At 58.6% G+C, this 19,381-nt stretch overlaps 2 protein-coding genes across 4 annotated transcripts in view; one reads left to right on the forward strand and one right to left on the reverse strand.

Moving 5' to 3' along the window:
* The window catches only part of USH1G (USH1 protein network component sans), a 25,987-nt gene extending 14,827 nt beyond the window's left edge, over positions 1 to 11,160 (forward strand). Inside the window, exons 2-4 of one of the 3 annotated variants that reach the window (XM_083805619.1) lie at positions 1,158 to 2,661; positions 8,787 to 10,028; positions 10,756 to 11,160. In XM_083805619.1, the coding sequence (XP_083661745.1) occupies positions 2,498 to 2,661; positions 8,787 to 10,028; positions 10,756 to 10,759 (1,410 nt within the window). In that variant the 5' untranslated portion in view covers positions 1,158 to 2,497 and the 3' untranslated portion in view covers positions 10,760 to 11,160. Of the gene's footprint in view, positions 1 to 1,157; positions 2,662 to 8,786 lie in introns of all 3 variants that reach the window. The other 2 variants (XM_083805617.1, XM_083805618.1) reach the window with 2 other exon arrangements.
* OTOP2 (otopetrin 2) overlaps positions 1 to 19,307 on the reverse strand; it is a 27,521-nt gene extending 8,214 nt beyond the window's left edge. The window contains exon 1 of the mRNA XM_083805612.1: positions 16,807 to 19,307. The gene's annotated coding sequence lies outside the window, so the exon portion shown is untranslated. The remainder of the gene's footprint in view (positions 1 to 16,806) is intronic.
* Between the last annotated feature and the right edge of the window lie 74 nt (positions 19,308 to 19,381).

Consider the following 19,381-nt stretch of genomic DNA (forward strand, 5'->3'; position numbering starts at 1 on the left):
AGCAAAGCGACCCCACCAAATGGATCTCCTTGCAGGAACTAGATTTCACCCCTTGAAAGAAGATGCTTTAGGTGATGAACTTTTTTTGCTGACGATTTTGGACTTGGCTTTCTGGTTAACTGAGCACAGTAAATACTGTGCCTCACCCCGTACAATTCCCATCAGGGTTCCGAGCCTGCCCCACAAGGGAAAGTTTTTGAGGAAAAAGAAGAAATTTGCGTTTTTATCTATTCACTGCCAAGGGCAGCTCAATCCTTTTGCACAATGTCAACAAGGAGGAAGGTTTAGCACAAGAATGGAGCAGGATTTGGAGACCAGGATCCGTGTTCCCCTTTGCTGGCACACTGCCCTTCGCTCGTTGGGGTGGGATCACCTCTCTCTGGCCCTTGGGAGCTTAACTTCTGCTCCGAGGAGAAAGGAGCCATGGTGCAAAATACAGAGCAGGTGGGATCCAAGCATTTGCTAGGCTGGAGGCAAGGAGAGACTTTTTCCTCCGGTTCTTGGAGGAGAGATATCCCAGCGGGCGAGGTGGCGAGACGCAGGGCAGTTTTAGGGACACGTTTTATTCCTTTACGAGGCGGCCTCTCGCGGAGCTTTTCCTCGTCGTTTACGAGTTCGGGCACGGGCCCCTCCACGCCGCTCACACCCTGCAGCCTGACGGGGATCCTGCGACCAGCTCCAGCCTCACCCCAGCCCCCTGGCACTGCGGGGACGAGCGGTGGCCCCGGTGCCCGGCCTGGGGGCACCTCCGTGCGTCCTGCCCGTGCTGCCATCAGCTGGCTGCCACCCGCGCTGCTGGCTACACTCATCCACACAGCTTGGGGTTTTTGGGGGTGAGCGGCTGAGCTGTTCTCACTCTGTTGCCTTTCCCAGGGAAAGCCCAGACCCCCCGTGCAGCGAACAGGAGCTGGTAATGGTTACGTTTTGCAGAGGCCTTTAGAAAGAGTCTGCAGAAGCCAGAGGCACACAGACCCCCTGGGCTACATGCACTGATTTATTCTCCCTTTGTCCTTAACAGCCAGCAACACAGGAAAGAGTGTTTGCTGCCTTGGGCAATGCTCCCTATCCCCCGTGGGAGCCACCATACAGCATGGTAGTAATAACAAGCTTAATTAATAGTACGAGAATCATTAAATAACCTCGGTAATGAATTGCAGACATTACTACGCTGCTTTTCACCTGAAGAATCCCAGCGGCAAATACCTCTGTGTCTGCTGCATCCGTCAGGACTCGCCTGGGGAGGCCGAGCGGGTGAGTACAAACCCGTAGGTGTGAGCGTGCCCTGCAGGGCGCTTACAGGTGTCCCCAGGCAGCCGGCACTGTGACTCAGTGCCGGTCACCCCGGGGTTAATCACTGCAGCTCGTGCAGGTGTACCCGGGGGCTGCTTTGGGGCCACCCTGCGCTCTTTGGGCATTTTCTTGCTTAGAAGAATAAGCTGCATTTCTTTTTGGTTTTCCTCCTTCTCATGCCTCTCTTTCAGCCCTCTCTGCTGCTCTTCCAGTCTTTCCCCTTTCCTCTGTCCTCCCTTTCTCACCGCTCTCCCAGCCCAGCTCAGTGGCTTTATGCCATTTTAGGACCTTGGTGGCAGACGTGGGCTCATCCCCGGAGCCCCCCATCCCTAGAGCCAGGGCACTCAGCCAGCAAAGCGCCAGGGTCCTGCAGGGCATGGTGCATGGAGAGGAGCAGGAAATTCCTCCTCCCTGGCAGCATGGCCCAGGGGTTGCAATTCTCCTCGTGGCACAACGTCCTGTGACAGCCCCGTGCCTCAGCCAGCACCCGGGCTCGGCTCGGTGTCTCCCGACGGCAGAGGGTGCCCCGGGCCTGGGAATCCTGCGAGAGCTGGCCCTGGGGTGGAGGCATCGCTCGGGATGCTCAGCTCCCTGCAGAAATATAGTGTTGGTGTAAAGGATGCTGGAGGACGGATATGGCCCCTCTAGCACGTCGTGGCAGAAGAACTGAGACACGGACAGGAGCGGTTTGGGGCTCCTGCAGCTCCCTGCTGCTCCCTGCTCTGACGGGGCTGAGTGCAGGCGGGGGGCTCCTGCTCCATCGGCCCACTGATGCTGCCCCACTGACCGTGAGGGGGGCTCAGGAGCGGATATCAGGCAGGATACGGCCCATGAGACTTTTGTGCAGCTCCACTTAGGGGATATTTAGTCCTTACAAGCTGTTATTGAGTGACCCTGAACCCACAGTGTTCTGCTGAGCCTGGCATGGCGACGCTGCTTAATTGGAGCTTTTTAATGTGCTGCGGAGCTGGCGCGTGAAAGGTTCCCTGTGAGGAGCTGCCAGCGCCGGAGGACGTTTAGGACCCAGGGGAAGCATTGCAGAGCGTGGCTGGAAGGAGCTCCTGCCTCCCCGCCAGGACTTCTCAGGTGTCCTGGCACGGCGGAGCTGTGCGAGGCGAGCTGGGCCCTCCTGGCAGCTCCCCGTCCCCATGCCCACCCTGTGAGCCCCCCGCGCACCCATGCGCTCGCCCAGCGGCCGCTCGGCACCATGAACGACCAGTACCACCGAGCAGCCCGGGACGGCTACCTGGACCTGCTGAAGGAAGCCACCAAGAAGGACCTCAACTCGCCAGACGAGGATGGCATGACCCCGACCCTCTGGGCCGCCTACCACGGCAACCTGGACGCTCTGCGCCTCATCGTCAGCAGAGGGTGAGTGCTGGCGGGTGCTCGGTGCCGTTCCCCAGGGACAGGGTAGCTCAGACCCCGGCTTTCCCCCTTTTCCTTGCTCACAGGTCAGCGTGGGTACAGATGCTCCACAAACTGGTGGTTTCTGTCCATAACGCCTCCCCTCTCGTCCCCTACCCGTTATGTTTCTATCCCTTTGGTGCTTTAAGTCTGATCCTGCATTCCTGGTGACTACTCTGTGTTTCTCCTGATTCTCTGACCCTATAACTGCCCGTGGCTTTGCTCCTGCCCCAAACCCCTCCTGCAGCTCCCCAGGTAGGGCTGGGTCCCCCCTGCAAGTGCTTTGCAGTCCTGGGTCAGGTCCCATAAGGACAGGCAGAGCTGAAATGCCAGCACATCAGGTCACCGCCACAAAGCCAGCCCTTAGCCCTTCTAAATGAGGGGACAGAGACAATAAGAGCTCCTTCTGTCCCACGAAATGCTCGCACAGAGGAGAGACGTGTGCCGTGCCAGCTGGCAGCCGGTGATGCTCCTCTGCTCTACCCAAAGCTAGGTCTGAACGTGTGCCTCACCAGCAGCCTGTTTTGTGCGTGGAGCCTGGAAAATTTAGGAGCAGATCCCCCAAGAGCAGATTTCTTCCAGTGGGGTTGCTCCGTGCTGGTGCCTCCCTCAACCCGTCTGGGCTGCCTGATGTGAGGGTCTCTGGTGCTGTCGGTGTGGATGTGTGGAGAGTGGGGAGTGGGACTGGGAGGGCGTTAGGCTTTGTTGGGGGGATGCTTTGTTGTTTTTTCTTCTGATACTGAGGAATAGTGCTGGGGCCAGGACGTACGCTACGCCTCCTGGGATGGGCTCAGTGCTCCTCCTGGGTCAGGGCTCAGCGGGGCCGTCAGCTCCCAAGCTGAGATTTCCCTGCCTGGGCTGTGTTTGCAGCTCTCCTTTGTACGAGGTCGGCTGCATCCCTGCTGTACTTGTTCCTGGGCTCAGCACCTCCTGATGCTCCGGTCGGCTTGTGTAAAACCTTCAGCCTGGCCCGCTGCGTTTACAGGCAGAGCTCTGTCACGCGTTGCTGCCCTTCCATTGTAAAGGGTTTTCTCTTCAGATCCGGGCTGTGTACAGTTGCTCTGGGAAGTCCCTGAGTGCCTGGTGCGTTAGGGGAATGCTCAGGAAAGGATGCTCTCAGGGCAGGCACCGTGGGAGGTGATGCCCTGGGATGCTGCTCAGACCGTGCAGCTGCATCAGGAGCTGCTCTCCTGTGTGCACCCATTGCCTGACCTGTGGCACGTGGTGTCACAGCCACCGGGGGACAAAGTGGGGGCTTTGGGACTTGTTGGGTGCAGCTTGGCAGTGATTGTGCCCAGCACTCTCAGGAAACGTGCAAGACAGAAGCAAAAATCTGCTGTGAGCTCTGGGAAAGTGCCACCCAGAGAGACAAGGGCAGGAGCTCTGGGGATGGGACCCTGACAGTGGAAATGGTTCCAAAGACGCTCTGATGGCCAAGAGCCTTTCTGGAGGGGCATTTGCCCAAAGCCTGCCCTGTGCTGCCCCACACATCCATGCTAGCAGCTCCCGCCTCTCCACAAATCCCAAGGGCTGCATCTCCACAGAAGGGCCCCTTTTATAAATTCACGTTCGATAAAAAGGTTCTCGTGGATGTGTCTGAGTGCAGCTTGGCCGCTGTTTAATTAACAGCCTAATATACATTTGCTCCTGACAGGGAAAATAGCGCGGCAGAGGCTCGGTGCCCTTTAGGTGATGGATGGGGGAGAAAAGCATTTGTCTGTGGGGCTGCAGGGCGCGTTTACAGCCATGCGCTCACCTCCCTGCCCAGCACCATGCAGAAACCAGCGAAACCTCCTTGTCCCTGCAGCCAATGCTGGATGCAAAAGAAATGAAAAAGTTCCCAGGCAGGGCTGCCAGGGAGGGGAAACCATGCAGGCTCTGGGATTGAGGGGAGATGGGGGAGTCTCAGCGGCACCTGGAAATGCCCAATCCTCCTCTCCAGCACTGCGCAGTGGTGCTGGCACCCAGACCATCTGGTAGATTGAGTGCTGTGGGCAGGCTGCTCCCAAACACCCCAGCGAGGCTGTGGGGGCAAAAATCACTGCTCCTGCCCCCCTGGCATTTAGGGTCAGCTTGGCTCTGTCACCAGTGAAGGAGTCATGCTCGTGCGCCTGTGCATTCAGCGGGTAGTGCCGTGGGGCTGAGGTGGGGACAGGGAAATAAAGTCCAGCAAAATCACTGGGGGGTCCTTGAGGAAAAATTGTCATCTCGGCCTGCAGAGAAGGGTTAATGAAGCGGGCTTGTTGCACTGTCCAGGCTGGAGCAGGAGAGATGGTGCTGTAAGAGCCGGTGACGTGTTTGTGCCTCGGTGCCACTTTTGCAAGGGGATGGAGAGAAGGGACGGGATGGAGGCATTAGCACTGCCTCATCCTTCTTGTTAGCAGCACAAAAAGCCTTTTTCTTCCTCCTGGCTGGGCTCCAGCGAGGGAAACAAACCCAATTAGCGTGACGGCTGGGAAAAGAGAGGCTCGCTGGCATTTAGTGTTGCAGATTTTCAGAGGCAGTAATTCCTCAGCACGGTCCGTTAGCACCGCCGTGCCGGTGACGGGTGTCCGTCCAGCTCCAGGTCTCCAGGGGCCCGAGGGCCTCTGCTGGGAGCAGCAGGGCTTCCAGCCTTGGAGTGGCCCACAGGGGAGCTGAGGATGTGTCTTTCCACCAGACAGGTTGGCAGCAGGGGCTGATGACCACTCTGAGCAGTGTGGTTGTGCTGGTAGGGAGCTTCCCTTGGAGGATGGCCTGCGACCATCAGCCTAACCTAAAGCAGCTGGTGCTAGATTTTTAGGGATCTGAGCTTGTTGGAGGAAAGCTGAATCCTGCACTTAGCACCACCTGGGCAGAGCTTGGGATGCAAGGCCTACGGCTCTGCTGGGGGTCCCAGACTCATCTTTTCTGCTCTGTGCCAGGCTTTGCTTGTGTCGATGCCCTGAGTGCTGAAGCCATTGCCGTGCTGAAGCTGGCCGCCTTTTCCTCAAGCCATAAACGAGTTTCTCCTCTTCCCGTGAAAAACACCGCCATGCGTTCTGCAGGAGCTGGCTGGCTCCTTGTGGATCAGAGGCCCTGATCCTTCATGCACCTCCACGAGCGTGCCTGCCGGGGGCTGAGCCAGCCCATCGCCATCGGAGGAACTCTGCACGTGCGGTCGGGGAAGGACAGGCGTGCGTGCCGGTGGATTCCCAGGGTAATTGGGATCCTATGGGGGAAGCGGAGGGGAAAAGCCGGCAGGAAGGGAGTGAGCGTGCGCGTCACAGTGAGAAGGCAGTGACTCAGGAGATGCACACGTCCACCCGAGGGGCTCAATTAACAGCCTTTTTAATAATGATTATTACAGGAGTTGACTCAGCACCTGACAACGCTTTGAAGCTGAGAAGCGCTGCACTTCACACCTGTTATTAAAATGCGTTCCCACTTAGTGGACCCTGCAGTCAGCATCTGCTGGTGCGCAGCGCCCTCGAGGTGAAGTTTTGCCCAGGCTGACGCTCGCCAGAGGGAGGGCCTCGTGTTTATTATCGGTGCCAGATCACACAGGTCTACTTTGCAAGTCACCATTCTTCTTTCTTGTTTTTAGTGCCTCCGGCAGACGTTTATAGGACAAAGGGACCTAGAGATCTAATTTTGCTCTAATACTTTTGTTCCTAGGCAATGGAAATGTCCAGGGAAAGCTGATTTTGATGCTCTTTCCTCTCACTTATTCTCTGAAGCAATGAAAAGCAAAGCAAAGCAGATCTTAAAATATGCATCCCCCAGGACCTCTTTGGCTTTGCTCTTTGCCAGCCAAACCAGGCAGAGAAAGGGCCCTATGGATGAAGCATCCCTATGCTTGCCATGGGGAGCAAGGTTGCTTCAAGTCCCTGTCCAAATGACCAGTCCTTGTACCTGTGGGGAGCCTCCCAGTGCCCTAGCCCCCCGGCTGTGCCCGTGGGAGCTGACACAGCTCTGTGTGCCCACCCAGAGCACACAGAAGCAAGCCAAGGACCCTTCACGTGCCGGAGTCCCACCGCTGGCTCCGGCAGTTCCAGTTTCGCTGGCTCTTTAACCCAGCCCCATGAATAATTTACTCCTCTCTTGCAAATCATCAAATATTTATCCCCCTGTGAATTTCCCAGCCTGGACATGTCACTACGAGGGTATGCGGGCAGGCTAAGGAGTTACTGCCCCCGGAGTGTGGCGGTGCCACAGGACCGACTGCTCTCCTCCCCTGCTGGCTGCACGGCTCCTCCGTCCCTGTAACCTGCCGGCCCTTCTCCTCCCTAGCGTCCTTCCAGGCCTCGTCTTTGAATCCTTTCTCTGCTTCTGTAAGGGATGTTGTAGGTTCTGGGATAAAGAAACAGGGCTGCACTCGCAGGGCTTGGCAAACTTTCTGGCTCAGTTCCCTTCCACGGTTTTGAAACTTTTGACCAACTGTTGCTGAATTTGTCAGCAGGCTCAAGTTGTAGACTTACTAATTTTCTATAAGTTTTGTGAAAGTAGGTGTGTGTTGGAGAGCAGCCGCAGATGTTCCCACCAAGGGAACCTCATAGCAGCTCCCAGGGCGTCCTGGCCTCGTGCTGGGGCTGGAGATGTGAAGCAGCTCAGCTCTTGTGATCACCGCTGTCTTTCTCCAAAGTGCCTCTTATCCTCTCTCAAGTGAGAGGGGCTGCAGCACATGTGGGGTTTGGAAGGGTTCTGGGCTCTGCAGGTCCCAGCAGATCTCATCAATACAGGAGGCAGCCGGGAGTAAAGTAACACAGGCTGAGGGTCTCAAGGGTGCATTCACCTTCTGGACTTCTGGTTCCACCGAGGCATTTACTCTTTCTCTTGAGGGCCTGCAGAAAGCAAACCTAATGCCTGAGCTGGCCGAACCCTCTTCCAGACGCTTCCCTACAGGCCTGGGCCTGGTGCTGGGCACCTCGTGGTGGGAGAACAGTGCTCAGCTCCTCTGGAGCTCGTTGGGAAGGGTGGTGAGGAAACAGCAGGAGCTGTGCTGAGTCACGGCTCTGCAGAGCCCTGATCCCCCAAGGCGAGCTGCTCTGGAGGGTGGTGGAGCCTTAATAAAGGGCTTTGCCTCAGCCATGTGCACGAAGGAGAGCGCCATGTTGACTGATACTGCTGCCGGCTGCATAGCATTAGCGCACTCGCTCGAGCGAAAGCTGGTGCCAGCAGGGGTGTGAACTCTCTCTTGTTTCAGCAGATCATAAATACAGAGGAATGCCAGGAGGATGAAGCTCCCTTCGCTCCTAGGTTTGTGTCCCTCTCGTAATAGAGGCAGGAGATGTGGGCAGGTGGCTGTTCCCAATCAGCAGCACTGGGGTAGGGGCAGCACGATGCGAGGAGAGATGCTAATTGCATTAGTCGAGTGGCCGGCTCTTGAGGAGTGCAGAAACCTAATCTCCACTTTCTCTGAAACTGGATTCTCAGGATGTGCTAATACCACTGTGCTTCGAGCCATGCAATCGAAACCGAGCGTGGTGCGGCAAAAAGCCCCACAAAAGCCCAGCCTCCAGGCCCATGCCAGCAACCTTGCTCTTGTTCCCCTCTGAAGTCATGCCCTCGGGGCCCTGGGGTCCCCCAGGCACGAGTGAAGAGGAAGGTGGGGAGGTGCAGCAGCGGGTGGATGGCATTTCATGGTGGTGCTGCCATCCTGGTGGGACGCTGTGGTGTCCCACCCAGGGCGTGGTGGACGGAGTGGTGTTTTGGGATGGCGCTCAGTAGAATCTGAACGAAGCCAAGACTCGAAGATGGGATCTGAGTGGTATTTAATGGGATGTTTGAGGTTTGAAATGTTAAGGCCTGAGCTGGAATCAGCCTCGTATCTCAGCTCTGGGCTGATCAGAATCCGGCCTGTCTTCCTCCAAAAACTGGTTTGGTGCAGGAACACGTGTCTCCTGAGAGCAGAATTCAAGTTATGGGAATTACTACAGACTTGTTTGTCAGGCACATGAATCCATGCCATTGTCCACACCACCAAAAGTCTTAAAATTAGGTTGTCGGAGACAAGAAAAAGTTCATTGTACTGATTTGCCCCACACAACTGCAATAGCCTGTTCTTTGGGACATATCTCAGTTGTCTGTCAGCCAAGCCTGCGTGCTAACCGGTTCTTTTCCTTGTCTAGGGGGGATCCAGACAAATGTGACATCTGGGGGAACACCCCCCTTCACCTGGCAGCAGCCAACGGCCACCTGAACTGCCTTTCCTTCCTCATCTCTTTTGGGGCCAACATCTGGTGCCTGGACAACGACTACCACACCCCGCTGGACATGGCAGCCATGAAGGGGCACATGGAGTGCGTGCGCTACCTGGACTCTATCGCTGCCAAGCAGAGCAGCCTCAACCCCAAGCTGGTGAGCAAGCTGAAGGACAAGGCCTTCCGCGACGCCGAGCGGAGGATAAAGGACTGCGTGAAGCTGCAGAAGAAACACCACGAGAGGATGGAGAAACGGTACAGAAAGGAAATGTCGGATAATTCAGACACCATGAGCTTCTCCAGCTACTCGAGTAGCACCTTAAGCAAGAAGTTCCAACACATGTCTATGGTGACGTCCCTGCCATACTCACAAGCCACCATCCACGGCACAGCCAAGGGAAAGACGAAAATACAGAAGAAGCTAGAGAAGAAGAAGCAGGTGGATGGGACCTTCAAGATCTACGAGGATGGGAGGAAAAGCGTGCGCTCTCTGTCCGGCCTGCAGCTGGGGAATGACGTGATGTTTGTGAAGCAGGGCACGTACGCCAGCCCCAAGGAGTGGACCCGCCGTAATATCAGAGACATGTTCCTCACAGATGAAGATACCGTCTCCCGTGCCATAAGCGACCCGGGTTTGCACATGGACTCGGCCCACTCAGAAGTCAGCACTGACTCTGGCCACGACTCCTTGTTCAACCGCCCGGGGCTGGGCACCATGGTGTTCAGGCGCAACTACGTCAGCAGCGGGCTCTTTGGGATCGGCCGGGAGGATGCCGGCATGCCAGGTGAAGGCGACACAGATGGGCTAGGTGTCAAACTGCGGAGCCGCCTGCAGCGCTCGCCAAGTCTCAACGATAGCATTGGCAGTGCCAACAGCCTGCAGGAGAGGAACGCGGAGGACCTACCCTGGGACGAGGTGGAGCTGGGCTTAGATGATGATGACGAACCCGACACCAGCCCCTTGGAGACTTTTCTGGCTTCCCTGCACATGTTTGAGTTCATCTCCATCTTGAAGAAGGAAAAGATCGACTTGGAGGCCCTCATGCTGTGTTCAGACAATGACCTGAAGAGCATCAATATCCCACTGGGCCCCAGGAAAAAGATTGTGGATGCCATCCAGAGGAGACGGCAGACTCTGGAGAGGCCAGATGTCATTGTAGACACTGAACTGTAAGTAAGAGATGGGACCATTGAGTGATTAAACCTTTCAGCAGGTAGAGATTTGGATAACATAAGGTCTTGTTTTCAACCCACTTGGAAAAGTAGGAGCCCAGGTAATCTCAGTGCTTCTGTGGGTGGGCAAATTCCTGCTTGTGTGGAAACGATGAGAGTTCGGAGAGGTGGCAACAGTGTTCATTACTCAACAGCCCTCGTGTGGCTTGGCAGGACGTGAAGTCCTTGTTTGGTTTCATAACCTATATGAATGCAGACTGCTCTGTGGTCTGATTCTTCTGAGTCCCCGTAGCTGGGATTTTCAACCACGCTCGTGCTTGCCTTGACTCTTCACCTTCCAAAGACATTAAGAAATCAGCCATGGTTGCCCAGTGGGAGCAGGCTGAGGGCAGTGCCCAGTGGCATTGACAATCCTTCCCCAGGTGCTTCAGATCTTACTCAAGCCTTTGAGACTGCATTATCTTGGTTGGACTTGTTGCTCTTTTATGGTGTTCCCAGGGTTTCGTTGGCTTGGTTTGAGGGCCACACGCCTGCCGTTGAGGTGAACGGAAGGCATTAGTGGGGTCTCCCCACTGTCACATCCGCTGACACCTCAAGCCACTGTGTCGTTTGGACTTCCCAGCCTTCAAATATCTGTGTGTTTCTTGCTGGTTCTGTTGCCTTCCAGCACAGCTCAGTCTTGGATCCCCAGGGTACTGACAGACTTTTCTCTTTCCTTTTGCAGATAGCAACAGCAGCATTTTATTCCTTTTTTTTTTTTTTTTTTTTTTAATGAGACAAACCCAGTTCTAAGTTGCCAGAAAACACAAGCCAGAGACTCTCTTCGCGGGGCAGCTGAAGGCCACAGCCATCCCCATCCATCCCTCCTGCTCCCTCGTTCTGCTCCCTGCCTGCGGGATGCTCCAGGGCGGTTCGTGGCACAGAGGACGGCTGCTGAGATGGGACTGGGTCAGCTTCCACCTGCCGACCTGAAGGGACGGTGGTCACCGGCTCCCTGCAGGAACAAGCGTGCCGCACGTGGCTGGAGCACTGCACGGCCATGGGCCGAGAGACCACGCGAAGCCATGAACTGAAGGAGCCATGCGACGGTACTTCCAAGGGGACCCAAAATAAATAATTACACACGTTCTTTCTTGAGCAAGTGGTTGATTTGGGGTGCTGCGTTGGAGGAGCAGGGGGCTGGGGTATCGTGGCGGCTCTCATGGTCGTTATTTGCTTTTGTGTGTTGTTTGATGCTCTGTTTTCAGAAGGGAGTTTTGCTTACGTTGGTTGGATGGTGTTCAGTTTGACATTTGCCAGCCCTGAGTTCTGCCAGGGGGTGCTCAGCATGACTGTGGGTCTGGTCCGTGCTGCCTAGAGAGCGGCGATCTGAAATGAAGATGCTGTTCTGAGTGTCTTGGTAGTTTCCCTTCACTGCGCTGGCCAGATGGCTGTGCCACAGAGGCAGTGTGTCTGTCCATCTCTGGGGCATTTGGTGGCAGAAGCAGGGTGTGAGGAGGGCCTGGATTTGCACCCGGGTGCAGCACCAGTAGGTCCCACAGCCGGGCACAGCAGAGAGCCTGGTCCGAGTGCCCCGATGCGTCTGTGCTCAGTGCGTAGCCCAGCTCTGACCCTCAGCACTGGGTGTCTTATGCAGACCCATCACCTGTCTCACTGACCATTACGCCCAATTTCTGAGCTCCTACTGCAGCGTTTTATGTATGAGCCCTGTGGATGGCTCCTGGTGGAAGGAGCCGGGGACCTGCAGCCTGCCCAGACCGCACCAGGGCAGTGACACAGCCCAAGGGGAGGGTCAGCAGCACCTTGCACACCAGACCCTGTGCAGGGTGCTGGTAACATGCTGGTCCAGGCTGTGATGCAAACCTCTGGATTAGAGAGATGTCGCCCAGATCACCTTGGTGCTGGAACAGCTTCAGGTGCGATTGCAAAGCCACAAACGCATGGAGCACCACCGGATAGCTCACAGGTTATTTACAGAGGTACAGCACTGCTCCGCTGCAGACAGCTGCAAAATGGATCACAGCAGGAATGAAACTAGGGCTCTGATGACTCCTTCCAACCCTCTGCTTGTCCTACAAGCTCTGGAAGGTCTCCTGGATCTTTGAGATCTGGGCTCAGCAGATCTCTTTGAGATCCGCAGCTCATTGCTGTCGGTCACATCATGCCCCCCCATTACAGCAGCTGTCTGAGGGTTCACCCGCTGCTGCAGAGCAGGACCTGGGCTCCTGCTGGTCCTTCCAGGGAGAAAAGCCAGGCCCAGCCTTTGCAAGAAACACTGCCTGCTCCAGCAGGGCACAGGCGTGTGCGTGGGCTTAAATCCTGCCCCTAGGCAGAGGGCTGCTTGCTCGGTGCACGGGGAGCTGGAGGAACGGGCTCAGGTGCAGCTGGGTTTATCCAGCCTCGTCTCAAGGATGCACAGTGAAGGAATAACCTGAGCACTGCTAGCAGGCACCACGTGCTCACCCCTGCTCTGGGATCTGGCCATGCTCGTCCCTTTTTGGCTGTGATGGCTGTGCTTTCTCTTTCCTTGTGTAATGGGGGGCAGCACAGGCTGGAGCTGTAATCAGGCAGCTTTGCAAAGGCACCTCGGGCCAGAGATGCCCTTTGCTTTTTTAAGTATTTTGTAAAAGCTAAAAAAAAAAAAAGCTTTTAGATTTGAAATAAGTAGTCCTACGTAATTCTTGGCGTGACTTGCAGGCAGAAGGGCGAGCGCTCACAGGTGCTGTGCTCTCAGCAAGTCTCTGCAGGCTGAGGCTTTCCTCCGTCCCTCTCCAAAGCCCAGGCTGCCTGCACAGCAGTGCCTGGCTCACAAATGTCACAGCTCCCTCTGCCGGGACCCTGCCCGGGAGAGCAGGATGGGACCCGCTGCCAGCCCAGGCTGTGGGGCAGTGGGAACGCAGCGCAGAACCAGGATGGCCACCGGGACCCACTGTGCTCAGCACCATAACCCCAGGCCTGTGTGCAGGTGAGATGGAGGTGGGCACCCCGGGGGTGTCTGGGGTTTCGCGCTCACTAACTCTCCCTTTTTGTTTAGGACCACCCGAGCAGCTGCTGGTGTCAAGCTGGTGCTGACAGGGGTACCAAGATCCCTCTCCCAACTCATCCTTCCTCTGGAGAGCTGGTGAAAAGGTTGGGCTGAAAGGGATGTGGCGGTACCTGAGTGCTGTGGGACAGGACCCCACGAGGCTCCAAACAAGCCCAGAAATGCTGCAAAGATTGCTGGCCCCGAGTACAACGTGGTCACCTCCACAACTGCAGGGACAGACCAAAACTGAGCCATGGCACCAAAGCTCTTTGAGCTTGGGCACGTTGCTTGGCCGTGGCTCCTCAGGTTCTTTTCGGACCATCTCCCACAACACACGTGGACACAGCCCTTGCAGGGCAGGATGCTCAGTGCCCCCATCCCGGGACGTGTCCCCTGCATCACACGGTGCTGCTGATGGAGCTGGGCTCTGCTCGTCCCTGGGACACAGGAGGGGTTATGTGGCTGTCCCCTGGCACAGCCCGGCCTTGCCAGGTGAATCTCGTCGGTGCTAATTGCATCTCCTCTGCAGCCGAGATCAACAAGCTCCTTTTGGAGTGGGTGCTTGTGAAAGCAGGGTGGAGGCCAGGGCTGGCACACCCTGGAGAACACCCTTAAATACCCTACCAAACAGAAACCCAGCCAGGCAGCAGGTTTCCCTGGCCCTGTGCTTCCAGCAAGCAAACACTGGTATCGCGCCTGCCTGGGTGGCTGGACCCAGCAGGGAACCCATGGACCCTTAATGCCCCAAGCCCCAAACCTCCCCATGCTGCTCTCTGTGTTAAATCAGGCTTCACATCAACACCAGTGCCACAGGTTTAGCTTGGACACGTCCCCCCATCCACGATGGTGCAGGAGATGCTGCACAGGAGCGGAGCCAGCACGGACACCCTGTCCCCGAGCTGCCTGTCAGGCCGGCCCCAGCTCCTCGACCGAAGGAGCATCACTCCCAGGAGCGAGGCTGATGCCCCAGCTGCAGCACGGCCCCCACGAGGGCAATGTGCCAGCACACGCTGTCACTTAGTGCTTTTTTTCTCCCCCTGTCCCTAGATGTTGAGCCTCCAGACCACGATCTGGAAGAGGAAAAATGCAGCTGAGGGTTCTGGGGACGACTGAAGCTGAGCAGTGCTGCTGATGGGAACCAGAAAGACCATCGCCCACGGGACACCAGGTAGGTCCTACGGCCGGAGGTGACCGCACGGAGGTGGAGGCACCTCCCTTGGGCAGCAGCATCTCTGCCCGGTGCTCCTCGCCGCACCCGGAGCGGTGACCGCCGGCAGTGCCAGTCGGAGGGGTGACGCCGGGGTCCGGGACCTGCCGGGCCAGCGTGTGCGCCACTTGCTGAACAATTTCCTGCCCATCCCGGCAGGGATTCACTTCCTGGCCGTGCGGCTGAGTAACGACGTGCGTCGCAGGCAGGAGGGGGGCGGCCAGGATGGAGGCAGCACCATGGGGGGGGGGGTCTGTGCCAATATGGCACCAATACGGCACCGATATGGCCAGGGTTGGGTGCAACGTCTTGCTGGGGGGTTATGATGGCTTTGGGACCCTCTGTGGCTGGTTCCCAAATCCAAACTGCCCCCTGGGAGGGGAGGGTTCATAAATGTTAGCAAATAACAGGGGATGGCATGAATTCTGCCTCCCAGCATCCTGGGGCCAGAGCTAGCTCCCCATTACTGATGGCCCCAGCTTGCTCCCAGCTGGGGTCTGGGGGAACTGGGGAATGGCACCAAGCATCCCAGGGGCACAGGGGCAGGGCAAGGTGCAGGGCACAGCTCTACATCCCAACGCTTCTCCTTACATTGTGCCAGGGCTGGTGGGACTGAAAGTGCCACTTGGACACAGATCAGCCTGGATTTGCTGCCTTGCAGGGGACAGCGTGGGGAACCCAGCTGCAGGCTCGTGCCTGGCCTGCGATGCTCGGCTTTGCCATGGCAATGCTCACACGTGTGCTGTGGGGTTGGGGCTGCAATAACCTTTTCCACTCTCAGCAGCAGTTTGTGGCTGTTTCTACTGAAGCACATAAGGAAATGCCTCCAAGCACAGCTGCGGTGCTGTCCGTGGTGAAAACCCAGCCCCTCGGTGCTCAGGCTGGGGAATAAGGGGTGCTGTGGGGGTCTCCTGGAGGTTGGATATCCAGCTTTCTGCTGCCCATCTCCTTCCCCGACAGCACAGAGAGAGGGAGAGGTTAAAGGGCTCAGAGCTGGGGACCTCTACCTGGGGGGATTTTGGCCGGGGTGGAGATGTGGCTGCGCTCAGGTGCATGGCATTGGCCTGGATCCCTCCCGCTGAGCACCGTGGTGCTGCTGGGGATGAACGCACTTCAGTTTTCAGCACGTGCCAGGGGCAGGTCCCCAGCTCCTTTTGCTGCTGTGCAGCCCCAGGGGGAGGGCACCAAGCATCCCGAGAGCCCCCAGTGATGGCGCATGTCCCACACGAACCACATGAAGCACCCAGAGGTGCTGGGGCAGAAGGCCTGGGACCATGCTGGCACCCGCTCCTCGATGGCCCTGGCAGCAGCAGGACGGGGAGGGTGCCCGGGGTGAAGGCACGGGGTGGGCTGTGGGACCACTTTAACCTCTGACAACATTCTTCCCCACTGCAGACACCAAGCTCCAGCTTGCGAGCGTTGCCTGATGCCAGACCAGGTCCCTGCGGGGCCAGGAGCAGGGGACACCCACCGTGCAGAGGGTGACAGCAGGGCCACCCGAGCCCACCGCAGGACTGCACCAGGCTGGATCAGCAAGCACAGGGCTGCAAGAGGAACCCAAATCCACCTGCACCCACGCAGTAAGTCCTGCACGAGCATTCAAGGCCCAGTACTGGTGAGATTTCTTGCGGGTTGCCCCTGGCTCTCCCGGACCCCAGGCTGCGGTGCGGGGCTGAGCGCGGTGCTGGTCTCACCTGAGGCTGGCCCCTGCTGTCAGGAGGGGTAGGGACGGGTCCAGCTGGGCACAGCACCCCTTTGTTTCCCTACCATTTTCTTGTTGGCTGCATTTCTGCAAATCCTGAGGATGCTGCCCTTGGTGGCTCTGGCTGCATTTTGGGGACAAACCCACGGATGGGACGGCCACGCTCCATGTGTCCCCATCCCAGGTGCATAGCGGTGGCACGCACAGGATAAGAAACGCAGAGGAGAGTGCAGGCACTCCAAAGAGTTGGCAAAAAGCCTGAAAGGAGTAGAGGAAGGATCCTGACCCCTGGCCCAGGCACTGTTTCAGCCCTTCTTTGACAGCCCCAGCCTGGCCCTTCTCACAGCCGCAAGCAACCCCTGGGCTCAGCACCAACCCCTCAGGCGAGTGTGGCCACGGGCTGGCAACCAGGGCAACCACAGACCACGGCAGAGGGGTCAGCCCGGCCTGCGCTCCCCAAAACCCCAAGGGTCCCCAGCACCACGGAGCTCACCAACAGCCCCGTGAGCACCCCATATTTCATCCGCCACAGCCCCGTGTCCTACGGGTTTTGTGTTTCACAGCATAGCTCCCCGGCACGGGGGGGGTCTCCGAGCACAAAAATTCTTTGTGAATGTGGGGGAAGAGCTGCAGCAAAGCCACCTGCATGGGGACAGAAGGGGAGGTGCACAAGGCGGCCGCCCGAGCTGCTGCGTTCAGAACCGGTGGCCCCATCCCGGCTCAATAACCGAGCTAACGAGAGCCGCTGTCAACGAGTCCGCAGCTCCCCAGCCTGCGCGGGGAAGGGCGAATCACAGCGCCCTGGTGGAGGCACCGAGGAGGAGAAACCTGTTCCACTGACCTTGCTCCATCACTGGCGTCCTGGCACTGCCGCGGCTGGGTGTCGAGGTGTGGGGCTGCGGCGGGGAGCTCGGGGGCCGTCAGCGGTGTGAGGGGCAGCGGGACCCCATGTCTGGCAGGTCGGGGACTCAGGGAGCGGGGGACACCAGCAGGGTGGTGAGACCCCACTCGGCTGATGCTGCGCCTCGGCGTTGCCTTCGCCTGCCTCCGAAGCCTCGCTCCACCCCTCACCTGCTAATAAAGCCTCCGCCGCGCCGGTCCCTCCTTTGGCACTGACTCACCGGCTGACCCAGCCCAAGCCTTCAGCTGCCCCGCACCTCCATTTTCTGACCTACAAACCAGGGCTGATTCCCGCCGCGCTCCCGCTCTCTTACATAAGGCAGCTGGGTGCTCAAGCAAACCCTGCAGCAACTTGCAACCCACGAACAGCACCTACAAGCCCCACGGGGCATCGGTGGGCGCCCAGCAGTGATGCACGAGCACGGCCACTCGTGCCAACACATGCACGAGCCCTGACTGTCCATTTCTTGCATCCTTTGAGGATGCTGCGAGCTGGCTGCTGGTTGCACCTCCAGGTGAAATCTCCCTGTGCTCTTTCCCTGCTTCTTGCAGCTGGGAAGGGAAGGTGAGCTGACAGACATGTGCTGTTCTTGGCATGGCATCCTGCCCTCTCCAGCCCTGGGGAATGCCTTCGCCCTGCTGCCCTGGTGCCCCAGCCCGCCTCCAGCACCCCGAAACCTAGCTGGGCGGGTTTGGGATGCAAGCCAGGGGCTGCTGGGGTGGCAGCGGCTCTCTGGGCACCCGCTGGGCCGTGCTGGATTGTCTGCGCTGCCGGCTGGGGAGCAGCCCTGGCCGCATCCTGCCCCTCTGCCCTGTGGTGCCTGTCCGTGCAGTGGCCGTGCCCTGGGGGCACTGTTCCCATTAACACCCCCCGCAGAGCCCCTTGGCATCGCCCTGCACCGCTGCACTCCCGGGGTGCTGCTGGGCAGCTGGAGAGGCTGAGCTGTGGAGGCGAGGAAGACGCTGGTCTCTGGGGAGGAGGAAGAGGAGGGTGCGAGGCTGGGGCACGCTGGGCTCTGGCTGCTTTGTGCCACTGGGGCAAAGCAAAAAGGACAGAGCATGGTGCCCCCTCCGGCTTCTGCCCCGTGGTGCCGGGCCCAGGCTCCCCATGCGCCTGTCCCAGCTCATCATCCCCACACCAATGTTTCTTAAACTAAAAAATAAATTAGAAATTAAATACTGAAGCATAAATATGTAATCTGTTTATTTGCTTGCTGGCTTCCAGGAGAAGACGACAAGGACGGCTGCTGTGTGCGAAGCAGGGCTGTTCCCCAGGGGGAGGACGAGCACCCTCCTGTCCCAGCAGGGTCTGGGTGTCCCCAGGGGACAGCGGGGATCCCCAGGGTGTGGGACCCCGAGCTTTGGGCCCTGGGAGCCGCTGTGGTGCTGGCACAGGCAGGAGGGAAGCAGGAGGCAGGAGGCAGGAGCTGGCCCGGCGCTGCCTGACGTAAGAGGTTACACAAGCCCACGCGGGCAGGCTGCCGGCAGCACCGCCGGCTCGTTTGCTGCCAGAGCCCTGCTCCCGCTCCAGGAGGGACCTGCAGGAAGGGGGGCAGCAGCCGGGCCCCCTCCTTGTGGTGGGCATCCCCTGGGGAAACCCTGGGGTTCATTGGCACCCCAGAGTGGGACCCAGAGGGATGGACGGGCTCTCCAGGGCTGCAAAAAGGGGCTCTGCAGTGCACAGAGGCAAAAGCTGGTTTGGAGAGGGTTGGAGAAGCGGTGGTGTCCACGTGCCATGGCTGGGGGTGGCTGGGGCAGGGGGCTCTGCCTCGAGCGAGTGGGTGGGAGCTGGCACGGAAGAGCAGGGCACGGTGCTGGGACATGGTGCTGAGCGGCTCAGCCCCATTGGTGGTGTCAGTGGGAAGCTCCCGGCCGGCCACCCGCACGGGGCGGCCGTGCGACGTGCCAGCGTGATCTGCCGTGCTCATCGCCTCCTCGCCCACCGGCACGCGGGCGATAGATCAGCCCCAGGTATTCGAGGCAGCCAGCCCGGGGCATTACTCACGCCCGGGGCTGCGCTGGGCTCCAGGGGCAGGAATGTGCCGTGCTCAAACCGCCTCTCCCCAGGCAGCACCAGTCCCACGTCCCCGTGTCCCCCAGCTTGGGCTGGCTTCACCTGTGGGCAAGGGTCCAAGTGCTGTGGGTGCCTCCTGGGGGGCTTTGGGCTGCTAGGGTTTGTGGGGGGGTCCTGCTGGCATCCAGCCCCTCGGGGGGGACCGGGTTCCCCTGCCTGTCCCAGGCACAAAAAGGACACCGAGGGCTGGAGGAGGTGACACGGGACAGGCGCCTTCCCCTCCGGAGGGTGCTGAGCACCCCCGGTCCTGTCACCCCAAGGGCAGGTGGTGCCCTGGCAGCAGCCTCTGGGCACGGCAGCAACGGGGCTGGCGGCTGAACAAAAGCACCTTCTTATGCTGTTTTTTTCCCCTAAATCATCAAGGAAGCAGCAGCATGGAAAGAAGAGGGGGAAGCCAGCAGCATTTTGTGTCTCCCACCAGCCTCCCACCAGCCCCAGCTGG

The sequence above is a fragment of the Anser anser genome (assembly GCF_964211835.1).
Source record: "Anser anser genome assembly, chromosome: 19".
Lineage (NCBI taxonomy): Eukaryota > Metazoa > Chordata > Aves > Anseriformes > Anatidae > Anser > Anser anser.